This window comes from Saimiri boliviensis, chromosome 13 (genome assembly GCF_048565385.1).
Source record: "Saimiri boliviensis isolate mSaiBol1 chromosome 13, mSaiBol1.pri, whole genome shotgun sequence".
In the NCBI taxonomy this organism is placed as follows: Eukaryota; Metazoa; Chordata; class Mammalia; order Primates; family Cebidae; genus Saimiri; species Saimiri boliviensis.
The window spans coordinates 93,666,298-93,686,583 of record NC_133461.1 but is presented as its reverse complement, the minus strand read 5'-3'; the positions used below and the strand labels follow the sequence as shown (position 1 = coordinate 93,686,583).

The 20,286-nt window shown below is 37.1% G+C and overlaps 1 protein-coding gene across 1 annotated transcript; it reads right to left on the bottom strand.

Annotated features, from left to right (window-relative positions):
- Window positions 1-834: 834 nt before the first annotated feature.
- On the bottom strand, window positions 835-18,075 carry LOC101047286 (arylamine N-acetyltransferase 2). The gene is made up of 2 exons (XM_003935575.3): window positions 17,994-18,075; window positions 835-2,052 (listed from the first exon to the last, which is right to left on the bottom strand). Exon 2 carries the CDS (start codon window positions 2,044-2,046, stop codon window positions 1,174-1,176), a length of 873 nt encoding a protein of 290 aa, XP_003935624.1. The 5' UTR covers window positions 2,047-2,052; window positions 17,994-18,075; the 3' UTR covers window positions 835-1,173.
- Between the last annotated feature and the right edge of the window lie 2,211 nt (window positions 18,076-20,286).

Here is a 20,286-nt window from a genome sequence, read left to right as displayed (position 1 = left end):
GTCTTTTATTTGTGTTTCCCACCGAGGCCAGATCTCATATCCACCTCTTCTTAGGATATCTATACTCACCAGTATCTCCCAACTATTACACTGCTGCCTAAAATACTGATGCTTCAATGTAACCTGTTCTCTTAATGAATATTTATCCATTATAATGCCTGCTTTTCTATTAGGCTTATTATAGTAATCAGAAGTAGAAGAGGGAGAATAGTGTTAAGAACCAGTCTGCAGTTTATAGCCCTGATCCTGGAATTTACAAATAGAAAATCTGATTTATGGATAGGTAAAGATTCAGATTTTGAATCAAAAGGCACATGCTTAGGTCCGGGGCATCTGACATCCTGTCAATATTTAATCAAGGAAGAAGCAGGCAGATGACAGTGGGGGCAGGATTTCAAGTTACAGCAAAATAAAGCAAGATGGAAGAAGAACTTTCATTAAATGCTGACCCAGTAACCAAAATATTACTGATGTTACTCATTTATCAATATAGCAAATATTTTTGAAAATTTACTCTATATCTGACAGTGAATTATATAAATATTATTTGCATTTTATCTTTGAGGAATCAGAGCCACAGATTTTAAAAGTCATTCACCCCGTGTCCACAGGATTTCAAATCAGATCTACACAATAAAGCTCATGTTCCTTCTCTTGTGGCAAAGTGTGGATGGAAGTTAAAGAATGTAACTAGGAAACAACAAAGAAGACGAGAGGAAAACTCCATTGAGGAAAAAAATGCATAGCCCCATAATATCCTAAGTCATTTAAAGAAAAACTGTGATTCATGATATATTAGCCAACAATGTTTTCATATACTTTAGAGACAATAACTTTTTCCACAATATTCTTTATTCATTTACTAGTAACAATGTATTATGAATCCAACAATAAATCAGTAGTAAATGTTTTCTGTCCTGAATCACTCTACTTCCCAAAATAATCACAGGCCATCCTTAAAATGCCTTTATTTTTACTAATTTGAAATGTGTGCTTATGTTTCCTTAAAATGCTATTGTTTTAAAACAAATGCTGACATTTTTGTGGGTGAAACTTTGATGTGTAGGATTTTCTTCAAAATAATGTGAGGGCATAGAGGATATGTGATAGCACATAAGTTGACAATTAGTGAGTTAGCTGATGCATACACAAGGGCTTATTTTGTTCCTTATTCTAAATAGTAAAGAATCCATCACCATTTGCGGGCACAAGCTTTCTCCCCAAGGAAATATTGAATATATTTTTCAGCACTTCTTCAACCTCTTCCTCACTCAGAGTTTTAAACTCGACCAGATCTGTATTGTCTTTATAATTGAATTTTCTATAGGCAAGGGTGAAGCCCACCAAACAGTGAACCCCTTCTGGGGTCTGCAAGGAACAGAGTGATGTGCTTGTAAATGGAGATGTCGGAGATGTCTGCAGATATGTATTCATAGACTCAAAATCTTCAATTGTTCGAGGTTCAAGAGTAAAGGAGTACATTTTTTGATGTTTCTTCTTTTGCAGGAGAGCAGAATTAAGAAATTCTTCATTTGGAATATACTGCTCTCTTCTGATTTGGTCCAGGTACCAGATTCCTCTCTCTTCTCTCAAGCGGAAGATGCCAGGAACCTGAGGCTGATCTTTCTCAGAAATTAATTCCAGAGGCTGCCATATCTGCACGGAGCTTCCAAACCCAGCATCGACAATGTAGTTTCTGCCATCAATGGTCACCTGCAGAAGAAGGTGAACCATGCGAGTGCTGTATTTGTTAGCTGGAGACATGTAAACATGCCCTCCTAGCATTGTGGTCTGAAAACCGATTTTGGTCAGAGCCCAATGTAGAAGTTGATTGACCTGGACACACCACCCACCCCGGTTTCTTCTTACAATATGATCAAAAATAGCTTCTAAGCCCAACTCCATAGCTTCCCCACAGTGCATGTTAAGATTCTCAAAGGGAACAGCTTGGATCTGGTGCTCAAGAATGTCAGTTAATGTTTCCAAGTCCAGTTTGTTCCTAGCGTGTTTATAGCCAATTCTTTCAAAATATGCTTCAATGTCCATGATCCCCTAAGCAAGAAAAACAAAACATAAAAATATATCATTACTTAAGCACTTGGATATCCTTGAGTGACTAATCATAGGTATAATGTATTTTAAATACATGAAAACACAATGATTATAAGTATCTGTCATAATAATTCTTATATATATTATAATTCTTATGTATATTATACAATAAAAATTATTACGATAGATATAAGTATTTGTCATAATAATTTTTATTTCATTAATTCCTTTTACATGCATAAGGTCACTTAGTCTCAGAATCCTGTAAGAAAAGTATTATTGTATTTCCTGTCTTTCAAGCATGAGTTGGCAAGCCAGATTAAATGAGGAGCCAAATGATAAACAACTTGTTTGTGGTTTTCTCTCTTATGAATAAAAGAGATTCCAATTGGTATCAATTATAATAGGCTTATAAACAGTTTCTGATATAAGTAGGAGAATTATACAAGAGAGTATATGGTATTCATAGTATGTGACCTACTCGATTTCCCATTTAGCTATACCTAACACAAAACTCCTCGCTCAAAATATTATATTGATTAATTCTTTCATTCACTGATTCATTCAAGAAATAATTTACAGAATACTTTTGATGTGTTTCCTATTGATCCAGTGCTTGCTTGCCCTCAAAAATCTTATATTTTTGTGGGAGTTGAAGTGACACAAATAGGAAACTGAATAAATGGATAAAACACGTTATCTGTTAGATTGTGGTAAGTGCCTAGTGAAAACAAAAAAGGGATTAGTGAGTGCACAGAGCACTGATTTCAAATAAGGTGGCTAAAGAAAGGCTCACTAAAACTTTAAGGATGCTAGACAATAAGTCCTGTGGATATGTGTGAGGAGGATTGTTCCCTGCAGTGGAACGGAGAATACCAGGGTCCTTAGCTGGAATCTGTCTCAAGTGTTCAAGACATCCAGGAAGCCAGGGTGATTGGAGCACAGTCAGTGAGGAGGGTGGATTGAGATGAAATCTGATAGGTAGCAGTGGCCTTGGAGCCAATGCTTGCATTTTGACTTTTATTCTCAATGAGATGAGAAATCAAAGTAAGGCAGGATGAGAAACGAGTTATAAGTAGAACACAGTGTTTGCCTAATTAAAGTGATCTTTCTAGCTACTATATGGTCAATAGGCTGCCCATATTGAGCTCTACGGGCAGTCACATGAACTACATAGGACCAATTCAAACACAACAGCTCTAGGACCAAAGCTTGGCTCATGGATGGCATGTGACCTAAGTAGATCAATGAAACTTTATTAGGGCACTTTTGCTGAAATCTAAGCACATATGTTCTACTGCAAGACTAGAAACTGCTGGGATATTAACCCAAAGCTACTGGTGTGAACCCACTGAAGAACAACACTAAAGAAGAATTTACTATAACTTGACAGGGGAATGTGACTGTTATCTTCTTATGTAACAGCATAGGAAGTTTCATGGTTATATTAAAGACTTTAAATATATGCTTTGGCTCAGAAGACAGTGTCCCAATGCAAAAGCTTCAGAAGTCAGTTTTCCTTTCCTTCTCCTGACCTCTTGTCTCTCAGTCCCATTTTCCCTCAAACCTGGCCATTCAAACTAGAATCTCCTTCCCCAAGGCAGAACCTAGAAATCAGAACACTTTTTTCTCAAAACCAGTCATAAAGCCTAAAAATAGTACTCTCATTCACTCTCTCCCTTTCTGTGTTGTGTGAATTAGCCATAAAGAAATTATCCAACTTACCTTGTTGGATTGTAGACCATAAGAGCCCTACACCTAAAAGGAAGGGATACATTCTCAGAGAGGTCAAGCGGAATCTAGACAGGTCTTGCTGGGTTTCCTCACTCAGTCTATTAGCATTAGGTTATGCCTTTTAGCTCAATCATATTTTTACAGATGCCCATACCTTGTTGCGTCTAAGCATAAAAGGGACAATTTCTCCCTTGTGTTTGGGTCTTTGTTCTGAAGACTCCAGCATACATACTCCAAACAAATCTACATGCCTTCTCTTCAACTGACCTATCTTTTGTGAGCTGATTTTTCAGTAATCCTTCAGAGGGTTTCCGGCCCTTATTCATGTGAAGAAAAGCCAAGAGTACAGAATTAAGTTATAATGGAAGAAAACATTGCTTTTTGAAGCTCTAAGATAAAACATTTCAGCATCAGGCTATAGCAACAGATTTAGACCTGAAGAAAAAAAAAGGCTGCCAGAGCCAACAAAAAAGTTGAAAGAGAGACTTAACAGCCCAGCTGTTCTCAAATGAAGAAAAGGCTGAAAGCAGCAAGATACACCAGAAGTTGAACTTCTGAGATATCCATCTGAGAAGTTTCAAAAAAACAAAAAAACAAAAAAAACAAATAATATTAAACATTAAAACTTCTTGAATTTAATGAAGAGCAAATCAACACTTTAAGAAACCCGTATTGTCCTAACCAATGTTTTGGTTTTATATTGTGTTTTTTTGGTCAAAGCGCAGTTTCCAGAAAGACTACTATAAATAATTCCATTTTAATTAAAGCCAACATCACCACAAACAAAATTTCTTTTATGAATTTTATTATACCACTTACAATGTGATCGGACTTTCTGTTGTATCCTGAATCTCCCTCTTTCTTAGATAAACAGTGATCTTGCTTCAGGGAAAAAAATGGACTATATAAAATTTCATACAAAATAATTCTCTTTTCTTTTTAATCTCTCCTATCTTTATATCTATAACTTTCTTCACATCTCTCTCCGCTACTTACTGGTTCCTTTTTACTTTGTTTCATAACCTTTGAATTAGACAAAAATAATTTTCTTTTCAATGAGAATCCTTTTATATTTGTCTTATACTCTTTTCTCATGAAAAATATGTCTTACTTTGGCAGATTTTATGTACAGAATTATATATGAAGAGGAATTTTTATTTTTACTAACCTTAAACCTTGGAAACAAGAAATCCTAAACCGTATATCAGGTATCACCATTTTATAGATGAAATCACTCTACAATTTTTAGGCATGTTTCTCTAAATTATAATCCCTTCTTAACTGGAAATAACCCATACTATCAATGAGTAGCTATTATATAATCCAAAATAAGTTTAAGATTTTAAATTACATAAAAGTTTACCAACAAGCATTTATCTCTCTCTTTTATATTTATTCAATGTATTCATTGTTAGCCGTTTACCTAGATTACTTTGAGAACTGAGACATTAAACAAAATTAGTTACCATTTAAAGTTATTTCCTTGCTAACCATTTTATAGCCTGTGAATATCAGGTTTTCACCCAAATGTAAACCTTAATATTAAACATAGTTGTTTTTTTTTTCCCAGATAGTTCAGGATTTAGCTGTTTTTATTAAACCAATAATATTAAGCTAGTCTTATTTATTAAAAAGTTGTAGGCTGGTCATGGTGGCTCACACCTGTAATCCCAGCACTTTGGGAGGCCGAGGTGGGTAGGTCATTTGAGGTCAGGAGTTTGATACCAGCCTGGCCAACATGGTTAAACCCTGCCTCTACTAAAAATACAAAAATTAGCTAGGTGTGGTGGCAGGTGCCTGCAGTCCCATCTACTCAGTAGGCTAAGGTTCACTTGAACCTGGGAGGTGAAGGTTGCAGTGAGCCAAGAAGATTGCACCACTGTACTCCAGCCTGGGCAACAGAGTATAGAACAAGACTCTCTCAAAAAATAATAATAATAATAATAAAAATTACAAAAACAAAGATCATTCTGTTCTGGGCTAGATTTGTAGTTTTAAATGCCAAACCATGACACTTTACAATATCTAACAGAAATAAATACTGCCTGACCAATAAATCCAGTTAAAAATGTATGGTCATAATTCTAAAGATATTTCTATTTTTATTTTACCATCAAATAAAAAGCCATCTTATTGATTAAAGATTGACTTAAGTCACATGAACCTGAAAAGCACTTGGGCTTATTTACCTAATATGAGTATTCCTTTATTTTTAAGCCAATTTAGCACCATGCAACCACAACACATAACAAAATATATGTATATACACATCTAAACACACATACGAAGATCCTGTGCAGTTACTTCACAACTCTAGCCATGAGGTAACAACACAAACTTACTGCTTTATAAAAAAGTGGTTGGATCCAAATTATTTCTGGCAAGATTGGGACCTATGGTCACAGTTAAACTTTAGTTACCCCTACAGGTAATATAATAAAGACTGTGGACCAAAATTTTGAGTAAAGCATTTTCCACTGCAGTTTGGCTTTAAAAACCTCTTTTGCTTTTTTTCTTTCCAAAATGAGTTTAAGGATAAATTCTCAGTGTTTTCAGTTTAGCTAGAATGGGCTGTACTGTATAAGAAAAACAAAATCTCAAAATAGCACTGAACTAATACCATAAACGGGCTCATTTACAATCTTCCTCAAATACACTCATCTCTCTCCTGCATGATCTGTACAGGTACCTCAGAACCTAAAGTACAATTTAAAAATATATAAAATATATTAAAATTTAAAAATATATATTGTAATTTAAAATATATATATTTTTTATTGTACTTTAGGTTCTGGGGTACATGTGCAGGTCATGCAGGATTGTTGCATAGGTACGCATATGGCAATGTGGTTTGCTGCCTCCATTCCCCCCTCACCTACATCTGGCATTTCTCTCCATGTTATCCCTCCCCAACCTCCCCACCCCCTACCTTTGCCCCCCCAATGAGTGATGCTCCCTTTCCTGTGTCCATATGTTCTCATTGTTTAACACCCGCTTATGAGTGAGAACATGCGGTGTTTGATTTTCTGTTCTTGTGTCAGTTTGCTGAGAAATATGGTTTCCAGAATCATCCATGTCCCTACAAAGGACACGAACTCATCATTTTTTATGGCTGCATACTATTCCATGGTGCATATGTGCCACATTTTCCTTGTCCAGTCTATCGTCGATAGGCGTTTGAGTTGGTTCCAAGTCTTTGCTATTGAAACAGTGCCATCATGAACATACGTGTGCATGTGTCTTTATAACAGAATGATTGAAATCCTTTGGGTATATACCCAGTAACGGGATTGCTGGGTCAAATGGAATTTCTATTTCTAGGTCCTTGAGGAAGCACCACACTGCCTTCCACAATGATTGAACTAGTTTACACTCCCACCAATAGTATAAAAGTGTTCCTATTTTTCCACATCCTCTCCAGCATTTGTTGTCTACAGATTTTTTAATGATCACCATTCTAACTGGCATGAAGTGGTATCTCAATGTGGTTTTGATTTGCATTTCTCTAATAATCATTGATGTTGAGCATTTATTTAAATGTTTGGCCTCATATATGTCTTCTTTTGAAAAGTGTTCATATCCTTCGCCTACTTTTGGATGGGTTTGCTTTTTTCTTATAAATCTGTTTTATTTCTTTGTAGATTCTGGATATTAGCCCTTTGTCAGATGGGTAGATTGCAAAATTTTTTCCCATTCTGTTGGTTTCCAGTTCACTCTAATGATTGTTTCTTTTGCTGTACAGAAGCTCTGGAGTTTAGTTAGATCCCATTTGTCTATTTTGGCTTTTGTCGCCAATGTTTTTGGTGTTTTAGTCATGAAGTCCTTGCCCATGCTTATGTCTTGAATGCTTTTGCCTAGGTTTCCTTCTAGGGTTTTTATGGGTTTAGGTCTTATGTTTAAGTCTTTAATCCATCTGGAGTTAATTTTAGTGTACGGTGTCAGGAAGGGGTCCAGTTTCTGCTTTCTGCACACTGCCAGCCAGTTTTCCCAACATCATTTATTAAACAGGGAATCCTTTCCCTATTGCTTGTTTTTGTCAGGTTTGTCAAAGATCAGATGGTTGTAGATGTGTGGCATTGCCTCCAGGGCTTCTGTTCTGTTCCATTGGTCTATATCTCTGTTTTGGTACCAGTACCATGCTGTTTTGATTACTGTAGCCTTGTAGTATAGTTTGAAGCCTGGTAGTGTGATGCCTCCATCTTTTTTCTTTTTGCTTAGGATTGTCTTGGCTATGTGGGCTCTCTTTTGGTTCTAAATGAAGTTTATGATGATTTTTTCCAGTTCTGTGAAGAAGGTCATTGGTAGCTTGATGGGGATAGCATTGATTCTATAAATTACTTTGGGCAGTATAGCCATTTTCACTATATTGATTCTTCCTATCCATGAGCATGGAATGTTTATCCATCTGTTTGTGTCCTCTCTTATTTCATTGAGCAGTGGTTTGTAGTTCTCCTTGAAGAGATCCTTTACATACTTTGTTAGTTGTATTCCTAGGTATTTTATTCCTTTTGTAGCAATTGTGAATGCGAGTTTGCTCGTGTTTTGGCTCTCTGTTAGTCTGTTATTGGTGTATAGAAATGATTGTGATTTCTGCACATTGATTTTGTATCCTGAGACTTTGCTGAAGTTGCTTATCACTTTAAGGAGATTTTGGGCTGAGATGATAGAGTCTTCTAAATACAAAATCATGTCGTCTGCAAATAAAGACAGTTTGACTCAAATTGTTATCACTATAACTTCCAATACTATATTGAATAGGAGTGGTGAGAGAGGGCATCCTTGTATAGTGCCCAATTTCAAAGGGAATGTTTCCAGTTTTCACCCATTCAGTATGATATTGGCTGTGGTTTGTCATAAATAGCTTTTATTGTTTTTAGATGTGTTCCTTCGATACCTAGTTTATTGAGAGTTTTTTTTAGCATAAAGTGCTGTTGAATTTTATTGAAGGCCTTCTCTGCATCTATTGAGATAATCATGTGGTTTGTCTTTGGTTCTGTTTATGTGGTGAATTACGTTTATAGACTTGCATATGTTGAACCAGCCTTGCATCCTTGGAATGAAGCCTACTTGAACGTGATGGATAAGCTTTTTGATGTGCTGCTGTAATCAGTTTGCCAATATTTTACTGAAGATTTTTGCATCAATGTTCATCATGGATATTGGGCTGAAGTTTTTTTGTTGTTGTTGAGTCTCTGCTGGGTTTTGGTATCGGGATGATGATGTTCTCATAAAATGATTTGGGAAGGATTCTCTCTTTTTGTATTGTTTGGAATAGTTTAAGAAGGAATGGTGCCAGCTCCTCTTTGTACATCTGGTAGAATTCAGCTGTAAGCCTGTCTGGACCTGCACTTTTTTTTGGTTAGTAGGCTATTAATTGCTGCCTCAACTTCAGCCCTTGTTATTGGTCTATTCAAGGTTTTAGTTTCTTCCTGGTTTAAACTTGGGAGGGTGCAAGTGTCCAGGAATTTGTCAATTTCTTCCATGTTTACTGGTTTATGTGCATAGAGTTGTTTGTAGTAATCTCTAATTGTAGTCTGTATTTCTGTGGAATCAGTGATGATATCCCCTTTATTGTTTTTTATTGCATCTATTTGATTCTTCTCCCTTTTCTTTTATATTAGTCTGGCTAGTGGTCTATTTTGTTGATCTTTTCAGAAAACCAGCTCCTGAATTTATTGATTTTTTTGAAGGTTTTTTTTTTTTGTCTCTATCTACTTCATTTCTGCTCTGATCTTAGTTATTTCTTGCCTTCTGCTAGCTTTTGAGGTTTTTTTGATCTTTCTCCTTCAGCTCTTTCCATTTGGATGATACGGTGTTGATTTTAGATCTTCCTCACTTCTCACGTGGGCATTTATTGCTATAAATTTCCCTCTAGACACTGCTTTAAATGTGTCCCAGAGATTCTGGTACATTGTGTCTTTATTCTCATTGGTTTCAAAGAACGTCTTTATTTCTGCCTTCATTTCATTGTTTATACAGTCAACATTCAGGAGTCAGTTGTTCAGTTTCCATGAAGCTGTGCGGTTCTGAGTGGTTTCTTAATTTTGAGTTCTAATTTGATTGCCTTGTGATCTGAGAGACTGTTATGATTTCCATTCTTTTGCATTTGCTGAGGAATGATTTACTTCCAATTATGTGGTCAGTTTTAGAGTAGGTGCAATGCAGTGCTGAGAAGAATGTATATTCTGTGGATTTGGGGTGGAGATTTCTATAGATGTCTATGAGGTCTGCTTGGTCCAGATCTGAGTACGAGACCTGGATATCCTTGTGAATTTTCTGTCTTGTTGATCTGTCTAATATTGACAGTGGAGTGTTCAAGTCTCCCACTATTATTGTGTGGGAGTCTACGTCTCTTTGTAGGTCATTAAGAACTTACTTTATGTGCCTGGTTGCTCTTTCATTGGGTGCATATATATTTAGGATCATTAGCTCTTCTTGATGCATTGATCCTTTTACCATTATGTAATGCCCTTATTTATCTCTTTTGACTTTGTTGGTTTAAAGTCCATTTTATCAGAGACTAGGATTGCAACTCCAGCTTTTTTGTTTTTTTGCTCTCCATTTGCTTGATAAATCTTCCTCCATCTCTTTATTTTCAGCCTGTGTGTGTTGAGATGGGTTTCCTGAATACAGCACACTGATGTGTCTCAACTTTTTATCCAATTTTCCGGTCTGTGTCTTTTGATTCAGGCATTTAGCCAATTTACATTTAAGGTTAATATTGTTACATGTGAATCTGATCCTTCCATTTTGATGCTATCTGGATGTTTTGCCCGTTAGTTGACACATTTTTTTTCATTGTGTTGATGGTCTTTACCATTTGGTATGTTTTTGGAGTGGCTGGTGCTAGTTGTTCCTTTCCTTGTTTAATGCTTATTTCAGGAGCTCTTGTAAGGCAGGCATGGTGGTGACAAAATCTCTGAGCAATTGCTTGTCCATAAAGGATTTTCTTTCTTCTTTACTTATGAAGCTTAGTTTGGCTGGATATGAAATTCTCGGTTGAAAGTTCTCTTCTTTAAGGATGTTGAATATTGGCCCCCACTCTCTTCAGGCTTATAGGGTTTCTGCTGAGAAATCTGCTCTGAGTCCTAGGGGCATCCCTTTGTGGATAACCTGACCTTTCTCTGGCTGCCCTTAGCATTTTTTCTTTAATTTCAACCCTGGTGAATCTGATGATTATGTGCCTTGGGGTTGCTCTTCTTGAGGAATATCTTTGTGGTGGTCTCTTTATTTCCTGGACTTGAATGTTGGCCTGCTTTGCTAGGTTGGGGAAGTTCTCTTGGATAGTATCCTGAAGAGTGTTTTCCAGCTTGGATTCATTCTCTCTGTCACATTCTGGTACACCTATCAAAGGTAGATTAGGTCTTTTCACATAATCCCATATTTCTCGAAGGCTTTGGTTATTTCTTTTCACTCTTTTTTCTCTATTCTTGCCTTCTCATTTAATTTCATTGAGTTGCTCTTCAATTTCTGATAGCCTTTCTTCTGCTTGGTTGATTTGGCTATTCAAACTTTTATATGCTTTGCGAAGTTCTTGTGCTGTGTTTTTCAGCTCCATCAAGGCACTTATATTCTTCTCTAAGCTGTTTATTCTAGTTAGCCTCTCATCTAAAATTTTTTCTAGGTTCTTAGTTTCTTTGTGTCAGGTTAGCACATGTTCTTTTAGCTCTGAGAAGTTTGTTATTACCCACTTTCTGAAGCTTGTTTCTGTCATTTCATCAGATTTATTCTCCATCCATTTTTGATCTCTAGCTGGTGAAAAGTTGTGATCCTTTGGAGGAGAGGTGTTCTGGTTTTTGGTGTTTTCATCCTTTTTGCGCTGGTTTCTTCCCATCTTAGTGGCTTTATCTACCTGTGGTCTTTGTAGTTGGTGACTTTCAGATGGGGTCTCTGACTGGATGTCCTTTTTGTTGATGATGAAGTTTTTCTTTCTGTTTCTTGGTTTGCCTTCTAACAGTCAGGCCCCTCTGCTGCAGGACTGCTGGAGGTCCACTCCAGACCCTGCTTGCTTGGGAATCACCCACGGGGGCTACAGAACAGTAAGGGTTGCTGCCAGTTCTTCTGTTAACTTTGTACCAGAAAGGTACCTGCCAGATGTTAGCCTGAGCTCTTCTTTATGAAGTGTCTCTTTGGGTATACGGGGTCGGGGAGCTGCTTGAGGAGACAGTTTGTCCCTTTTAGGAGCTTAAGGACTGTGCTGGGGCCTCCGTTGTTCCATGCAGAGCTGCTAAGCAGGTACCTTTAAGTCTGCTGCAGCAGAAGTCATAACCACGTCTTTTCCCAGGTGCTCTGTCCTAGTAAGGTCAGCTTTATTTATAAGTTCCTGTCATGCTGCTGCCTTTTCTTCATGCACAGAGTAGTCTAGTCACAGTCTGCCAGCAGAGGTATTGCTGAGCTGCCGCAGGCTCTGCCCAGCTGCTGTATGAACTGCCTTGGTCATGGCGGACTGCCTCAGGAGTGGTGGTCACCCTTCCCCTGACTGAGCTTGACCATCCTGGGTCCAGCTGCATTTTCGGTGAAACTCTCAATCCAGAGCTTTTCAGATTGCTTGTTTTGTGGGGGTGGTACCTGCCGAGCCAGATCGCCTGACTCCCTGTCTCTGCCCCCTCCCTTTCGTTGAATGGGCGGCTCTTGGCTCCCAGGCATTCCAGGTGCCAGTTGAAATAGCCACTCAGATTTGTGTGAGTTTCTGTGCACCAGCCCAGCATGGGCTGAAACCGCTGTGCTGAAAACTTGTGGTGCTTTTCAGCCCAGGAATCTCCTGGTCTGTGGGCAGTGAAAATTTGTTTGGAAATGTGGTGGGCACTCATCCTCTGCATTGTTCTTGCTGGGAACTGCACTCTGGAGCTGTTCCCATTCGGCCATCTTGGATCCTCCCCACAACTTTGACCTGAGGTATATATTTGTTATTCTGTTTTCTCCAGAACTTAGTGAGGGTTTCTACCATGGCCTTGTGAGGCAGATAAACTTTAACATTTTCACAATTTAACCCAGCTGTCCTTTTAATCTATTGAGTTTGTCTCACAGCTAAAATTTTTAAAATCAGAACTTTAAAGTCCTTGTATTGGTCTGTATCATTAGTGCATGTTCTACATGAGTATCAAATTGCCCTACTCCTAAATCAATAGGTAAAAATGCTTTTCAAGTTCATGTGATTTTTTAGTAATTTTTGGCAAATATCATTTTAAAAGTATTAATAAAATAGAACCATCATCAGAATTTAGATGTTTGTTCTGAATTAATCACTCTCTGCTAGATGTTTCAAGATATGAAACTTTTTACTTGTTTAACTTTTCTATAAACTTACATTCTTAGATATGAAACTTTAGGCTGTGAGGAAGCCCAGCTCCAGGCATTTTCCTTTGCCTTGAACTTTGCACTTCATACATAATTTAAAGTGCTTACCTCCTAGGATTTTATTAAAAATGAGAGTTACTAAGAGTTAACATTACAGTTAAAGTATGTAATGAAAACTACTAGATACATACAAAGTGTATAGAAACAAGTATGATGAGTCTTTGATAAAAAGTTACAAAAAGGCATGGAATGTGATTTTTCTTAATGGGAAAGGAATTTTGTCTAGGTACAGGTTTTTAAAGATGGTTTTAAATTAAAAATATGGACAAAACTAAAGGTTTTTGAAGAATTGATCTTGTAAAATGAATTCTGTATGTAAGCCAGCTGGCTAAAAGTTGAAAGGAATTATTTAGTTTTTTTATGAATCAAATATTAAAAGAAAAGCACAGTAATACAGAGCCAGAATCTAGGCCCTTATGTCAAAATATCAGGGTTTTGAGTATTAATCTGCTCTTTTATAGAAAATTATGAAATGTTGTAAAAGATTTATAAACTCCTTGTGTTTCAACTATTTAAAATTAAATAGATTTGTTTACAACATTTCATTAATGTTAACTTTAGCATTAATATGCTATGCAGTGGTAAAATTTAGATCTCTCTTGAATAAGATTTTCTTTTAATATTAAGTGATAGTGAAATATTTTCACTTATGTTTTGAGAAAACTGCCAAAAAGCAGGAGTTGAGGAAAGAGAGACAAATTTAGTTGGCCTCATGCTGTCTTTATTAGGTCTTATTGTTTGTGAAAGTGAGTCTTCTCTCTCAAAGAGTGAAGGTTTTTACTTTTTGAAATCCTTGAGTTATCACTTTGCCTAAATGAATGACTTATTTCACAATGACCTGTTTGGTGATTATGATTTGTTTTTCCATTGCTATGTCTGTCTCTATCTAAATACCTCTAATCCAAATGGCTCCAAAGCTATTACCTTGGCTTTTAATATGTGAAACTTGTTTTAAGTTTCAAAGTAGGAACTGAAGAAAATCAAACTTTCCAAAATCAAATTCTAAGTTCATTCTTATTGACCTCATTATCTTAAATCCCCTGAAACCAAAAATGGACACATTTAGTGTATTTGGCATGTTAAAATCATACAGGAAACACTGTCAAATACAAAATGGTGTTTAACTTTATTTGGGTTACATTTATGTAAACCTGTTACTAGCATGTTTTTCAAAATCATATGATATTCCTATGAGTCTGATGTCTTCACATATGTTATCAGTAGTATTTATGACTATTATGTTAAATTGTTATATGCCAAAGAAATAACCAAACTTCCTTGTCAAGTATGTTCTTGACCATGGCTGTCCTAAGACTTCTGTCACAGTTGTTCTACTTCGATCCTTTTCAAAACATGGTTTGCAATTTGCTATACAATTCTAAGGGGTGCTCTTGAATAAAGCTTTATGATAATTTTGGAGATTGTGCCACTGGAATAAAGAAAAGAAAAACTTCCAGGACTCTCAGGGAGTTTATATGTTCATGAGGACAGCTGACCCAGTATCCAACAGAACAGGAGTTAGTTACATGTACTGAACTAATAGAAGACTGAAATAATCTTTTTATGGCTTTTGTTGAAACATTGCTACTTTTGTTTATTTTGTTTTTCAGAGTCAAGAAATTTTTTTCTTTTTAGATATTTACAGCTTTTAATATTTGTGTAAAGTATACTCTTGTGAGCAAAATTTGAAGCATATTTCCTTCTATTTGCCTGATTTCTCTGAAATTTGGAAACTCTTAGTGATTATCACAAATTTATGGGAATATAATCATTTGCATAAATTCGATTAGACTCTGTTTTCTTTTGTAACAGGACACAAGTGTAGGCACAAGTCAAGTATTTGACTGCAATGGCAGCTTTTTAAGAAATTGAGATTGACTTTATAAAGCTGATAATAGCCCTGTGGATGAAACTGGCCTTGCACCTTGTCTATGCAGTTCCTTTACAGGTTCTTTTACAGGTTTCTGGCCTGTAATAGGTAAAGAAGGTAACATTCTGACAGGCCCAGGAACCCCAAGTTATTTTGGACCTTGAGAGAGAATTCACTCAATTCATACAGATATTTATCTGTTTCTATCTATAGAAACAGATAAATCCTTGGTTGAGCTCAGGATGCTTTTAAGACGTCTAATCTGAGATTCTTTGTAAAAAAGAATGTTCTAGTAAAGTCAGTTTTTAAAAAGGAGCCTACATAGTAAATAATTATTTTTGCTGCATGTTAGGCAAATAATCAGACCAAGTACAGTAACAAAACTTATTTTGCAAATAAATAAGTTCTATGTATTTCATAAATTGAAGACTTGGAAGCAGAAAAATTATGTTTCAAAAACTACAGTATATGTTTTATTATCTTCTAGCCCTGTCCGTTGTTTTTTCAGTTCTTATTACTTTTTACAATTTAGACCAAATCCTCAATTTTTTTTCTGGCTACAAGTCTCCAGAATAACACTTCCAATTTTTTTCCCCATTTTTCTTACTTGAATTCACTACAAATTAAAACTGTGGTTTTCTCAAAGTCCTGCAAATTAAAAGTATCAGGAGAAAATAACAGTAACTTACAAACAACCTTCATTGCATGCCTGCTGACGCAAGTCCTCCTCAGAAAGTTCACTTGAACACCTGGTTTGAACTTCCAGGGAAATCTGGAAGATTGCCACTGCAATATGAAGATGCCTCAGAGATTCTAGAAAAGCTAGTCTATAGATAGACTACTCCAGATATTAACCTTTATTTTTTTTTCCGTTTCTATAGAAATGCCTCCTACTAGAAATCTGATTGCCTACATTACATCTAGAGGCCTAAACCCTTTGCAATGCCACCTCCTAGAATGGGAGATAGGTTTTTAACTGAGCTGATCTCGCCTCAAAACTAAGAGACTGCCTAAAGAAGATATGGAATGATATATTTAAATTTGCTCATTTATATATATCCCAATTTGTTTTTCCACTGCTGTGTCTGTCTCTATCTAAATACTTCTAACCCAAATCTCCCCAAAGCTATTACCTTGGCTTTTAGTATGTGAAACTTGTTTTAAGTTTCAAAGTGGGGACTGAAGAAAATAAAAATATTTTACCCTCAAATATATTTCTTTGACACAGTTTAAAATAGTTGCCACTGGCCAACAAGCAGAAGTGGCTTTTCAAAGCTATCTTAACTGAGAAAAAATTGCATCTCTGGACAATCTTTAATGCAGCCATGCTCTCCACTCTTTCTATGCCTTTCCCAGGAACCAGGAGAGATTGAGAGTCTGACATCTTCAACGATCTGAAAAGAAACATTTACTATCTATTCTTTCTGCAAAAAGGTTTATCTACACCATTAGGCCACTTCTGCTAAGCAAGCTTCTTCCTTCCTCTCTCTCTTAACCTATGCTGCCACTAAAACTCATTTACCTGTTTCTGGCTATGCTTTGAGTCTCCACTCTTTACTATGGCCTCGCAATTGTACGTGAGTTTCTGTAACTTATTGGGAAGTTGGGTCTTCATTCTCAAGTTTCCCAAGTGCGATGGGTAATATTGAGTGTCAAACTTGATTGGATGGAAGGATACAAAGTATTGTTTCTGGATATGTCTTTAAGGGTGTTGCTAAATGTAATCAACATTTGAGTCAGTGGACTGGGAAAGGCAGACCCACCCTCAATCTGGGTGGGCACCATCTAATCAGCTGCCAGCATGGCCAGAATAAAAGTAGGCAGAAGAATGTGGAAATACTAGACTGGCTTAGTCTTCCAGCCTACATCTTTTTCTGTGCTGCATGCTTCCTGGCCTCAAATATCAAACTCTAAGTTCTTCAGCTTTTGGACTCTTGGGACTTTGACTGCAGACTGAAGGCTGCATTATCAGCTTCCCTACCTACTCAGACTAACTTCCTTGTTCCTCAGCTCGCAGACGGCCTACTGTGGGACTTCACCTTGTGCCTGTATAATTCAATACTCCTTAATAAATTCCCATTTACATCTACATCTATCCTATTAGGTCTGGCACTCTAGAGAACACTGACTAATATACCATGTATACACATTAAATAAATTTGTATTCCCTTTCCCCTTTTAATCAATATGTCACATGTCAGTGACTTTTAGTTAAGCTTTAGAAAGGGCAACTGCCTATGGCCCCCACGTAAGGTATACATTGGTTCTGTCTGAAAATCTGAGATATCTTAAAGTAGGAGAGCTTACAGGGCATAGGTGATTCAAAGATTTTCTGATTGGCAATTGGCTGAAAGTGTTAAGCTTTGTCTAAAGACTTCCAGTCAGTACAAAGAAATGCTTGAGTTAAGATAAAGAGGGCTGTGGGAACCATGGTTCATGTTATGTAGATGAAACCTCCAGTTAGCAGCCTTAGAGAAAACAGATGGTAAATCTCTCTTTTCAGATTTTTAAGGTGTCAGACTCTCATTTAATCTCTCCTCAATCAAAGCAGAGCCAGAAACAGGCAAATTTCCCCTATAAAAGATGGCTTTGCAAGACCATTTTAATATATGTCAAAGAAATATATTTTGGGATTAAATATATTGATTTCCTTCAGGGTCTGCTAACATCCTGTGATGCTAAACCAGAGTCAGGTTGGAATTTGGTATCTTATTCCCACAAAGAATCCATTTTGCCAGTCTTATGATTACAATTTCAGTGTTAATGCTGGTCAGTTGTGCCTAAACTCCAAAAGGGAGTGGGTATAATAAAGTGTGTCAGGCCTTTTTCCATTATGGCCTGGAATTTTGTTTTCCAGATATCTCTGGGGTCCCCTAGGACAAGAGGGGATTCATTCAGTCACTAGGGCGACTTGCTTCTATTTTTGGTTTACACGCCAATTTCAAAGTACACCGCAAATTACTTTCAAAGTTCTACTTACTTTGGCCAGCAACCAGGAACCAAGCTGAATGCAATCCTCTTGCTTCCAAGGTCTGTAATAAAGTGCTCTCCCTTCCGCAGTCTGCAAGGGAAGTGATCTCACTAGAATTCCATACCCCCTTGACCCCAGAGACTAGTTACAATCATCTCAGGGATCTCTGGGAAATGTAGTTACAGAGCCTCAGGTTGCCTCTGTCAATCTCTTACACAAATCTTTTTATTAAACAAGGTGTGGAGAATTATATTATCTGATGATACCCATGCCACAGGCTAGGAGAGCTGTGCCTTTGTATTTCACCTAGTTCCTGCTCTCTGGAAGTCTGATGCCAGACTTCCCATGTGTAATATAGAAGGTTAGAGCTTAAAACAGGTTCAGGAAAAGCAGAACCAGTAACTTAGAAGAGGCAGAAGAGGAAGATGAAAGGTTTTAGTCACACTTTCAGTTTATGGCACATTTTTTCAACTCCTATAAGGCCTCTCTTTTTCTTCTGCCTCTTCATCTTATCCTCACTCTCATTCACTTCTCTACCCAAAGGTACCACATAATGTAACTGAAATAACTCGATGCATGTGGTATAAGTGCTACATGTATCATATGGTTTTGTTTCTGCTTTTTTATTTATATTAATGTAAATTTTTATTTTCTAGCTTTTTTTTTCTAGCTTCCATACCTGCTTTTCTCTCCAGTCTGCGTTAACAACTCAACTTTCTACTACTCTACTTTATTCTACTCTTAACTTCTATGAGATCAAATATTTCTGGATTCCACATACAAGTGAAATCTGCAGTCTTCATGACGTAATCGTTGCCTTCAGCACCTAGTGTTCCATAACATGCCTCTGCTGTCCTGCCACATGAACTTGGGACTCTGTCAGAAGGCTTTGTTTTGGCCTGTGATTTGGCAGATGGACTACAAATTAATGCACCTGGGACCATGACTCAGCCCAGATTTTGAGAATTGGAGACTATCCTTGTGTTCTACATGCTAAGATGAGATTACTCTTAGTCTTGTACAAAACTGCCTCCTGGTGTTAAGAGGGATTATGCTCCCTTTCTTTACAGGCAACCTGCCAACAATGCACCTTTTTATTGATTCTCAAGCTGCCCTGGTTTCACTGTTCCACTCCTACACTAGAGCTTCCTTAAATCATCTCCTAAATCAAAATAAGCCACTGGAATGCAAATCCTTTTCTTGGGCCTGGTTTTAGAGAAACCCAACCTAGGTTTCTGTAACTTACCAGTTCCACTTGTGAAGGACATTTGATTGCCTCCTACTCCTGGTTATTATAAACACTGATGTGGTGAATGCCTTTCTAAACATTCCCTGTAGATTGGCAGAGCATCACTTGGATGTATTTATTAGGAATGGGATCTGCAGAGGAGCAGAGCATAGATATACTTTATTTTTCTTCTGTTACTGCCAGATTTCTGTCCTTTCGTGTGTAATTCTTCTTTGCCTCGTATCCTGATTGACACTTGGTGTTAGCCACCTTCAAATGTTTGACAATGTTATATATCTAAGATGATACTTCGGTGTTCATTTTCATTTCTCTTGAGTTCCAGTGAATATGGGTGAATAAGTTCTTCACACACCTATTGCCCCTTCACATTTCTATTTGTGAATTAAATGGCAAGGTTTTAAGAAAGAACTCTTTCTGCCAAATTAGTCAGGACACATAGGTGACGAGACATGGATTAAAATTCAGATCTTGCTAGAAAATCTTTGGCCAAGGTAGAGTGGGATAGGGGCAGAGGAAATAATCCCAACACGTGGGACTGTGGTCTGGACCATTTTTGATAACGTGGAAGAGGAATTTTCAATGGATTGTGGTCATTTTTCCCTTGATTGTTGGATACTTGACACTTAGAATTAAAATGTTACAATCCAGATGAGCACATGTGTAATTCTGAGATTGCCTATAATTATTGTCAGTCTGACAGAGATCTTTGAGGAGGTCCAGCAAGAACCATCATGGAAAACTATAAGATTGGGAGACTTGTGACTAAGGGAGAGTACGACCAGAGTCAAGGATCTTGGTGTCCAAGGGTAAAACAACTGAGGTTGGGGGTTTGAGATGTCAGAAAGCGATACCCTACAGCCTCCTACAGGGCAGTCATCAAGACTTTCAAACTGAAATATGACTACATCAAAGTTTTACATGTGGGAAAAGAGCAGAATTGGGATTATCTCTCCCACCTTCTCATCAATGAGAAAACTAAACAAAGGAAAAATAAATATCAGATCCATGATAGAATTGAAGTCACAGAGCAAAGTGCTGTCCTGAAAAGTGGAG

Excerpts from the sequence above, each read along its gene's own strand:
- LOC101047286 (XM_003935575.3), bottom strand. The coding sequence starts at position 2,046 with ATGGACATTGAAGCATATTTTGAAAGAATTGGCTATAAACACGCTAGG.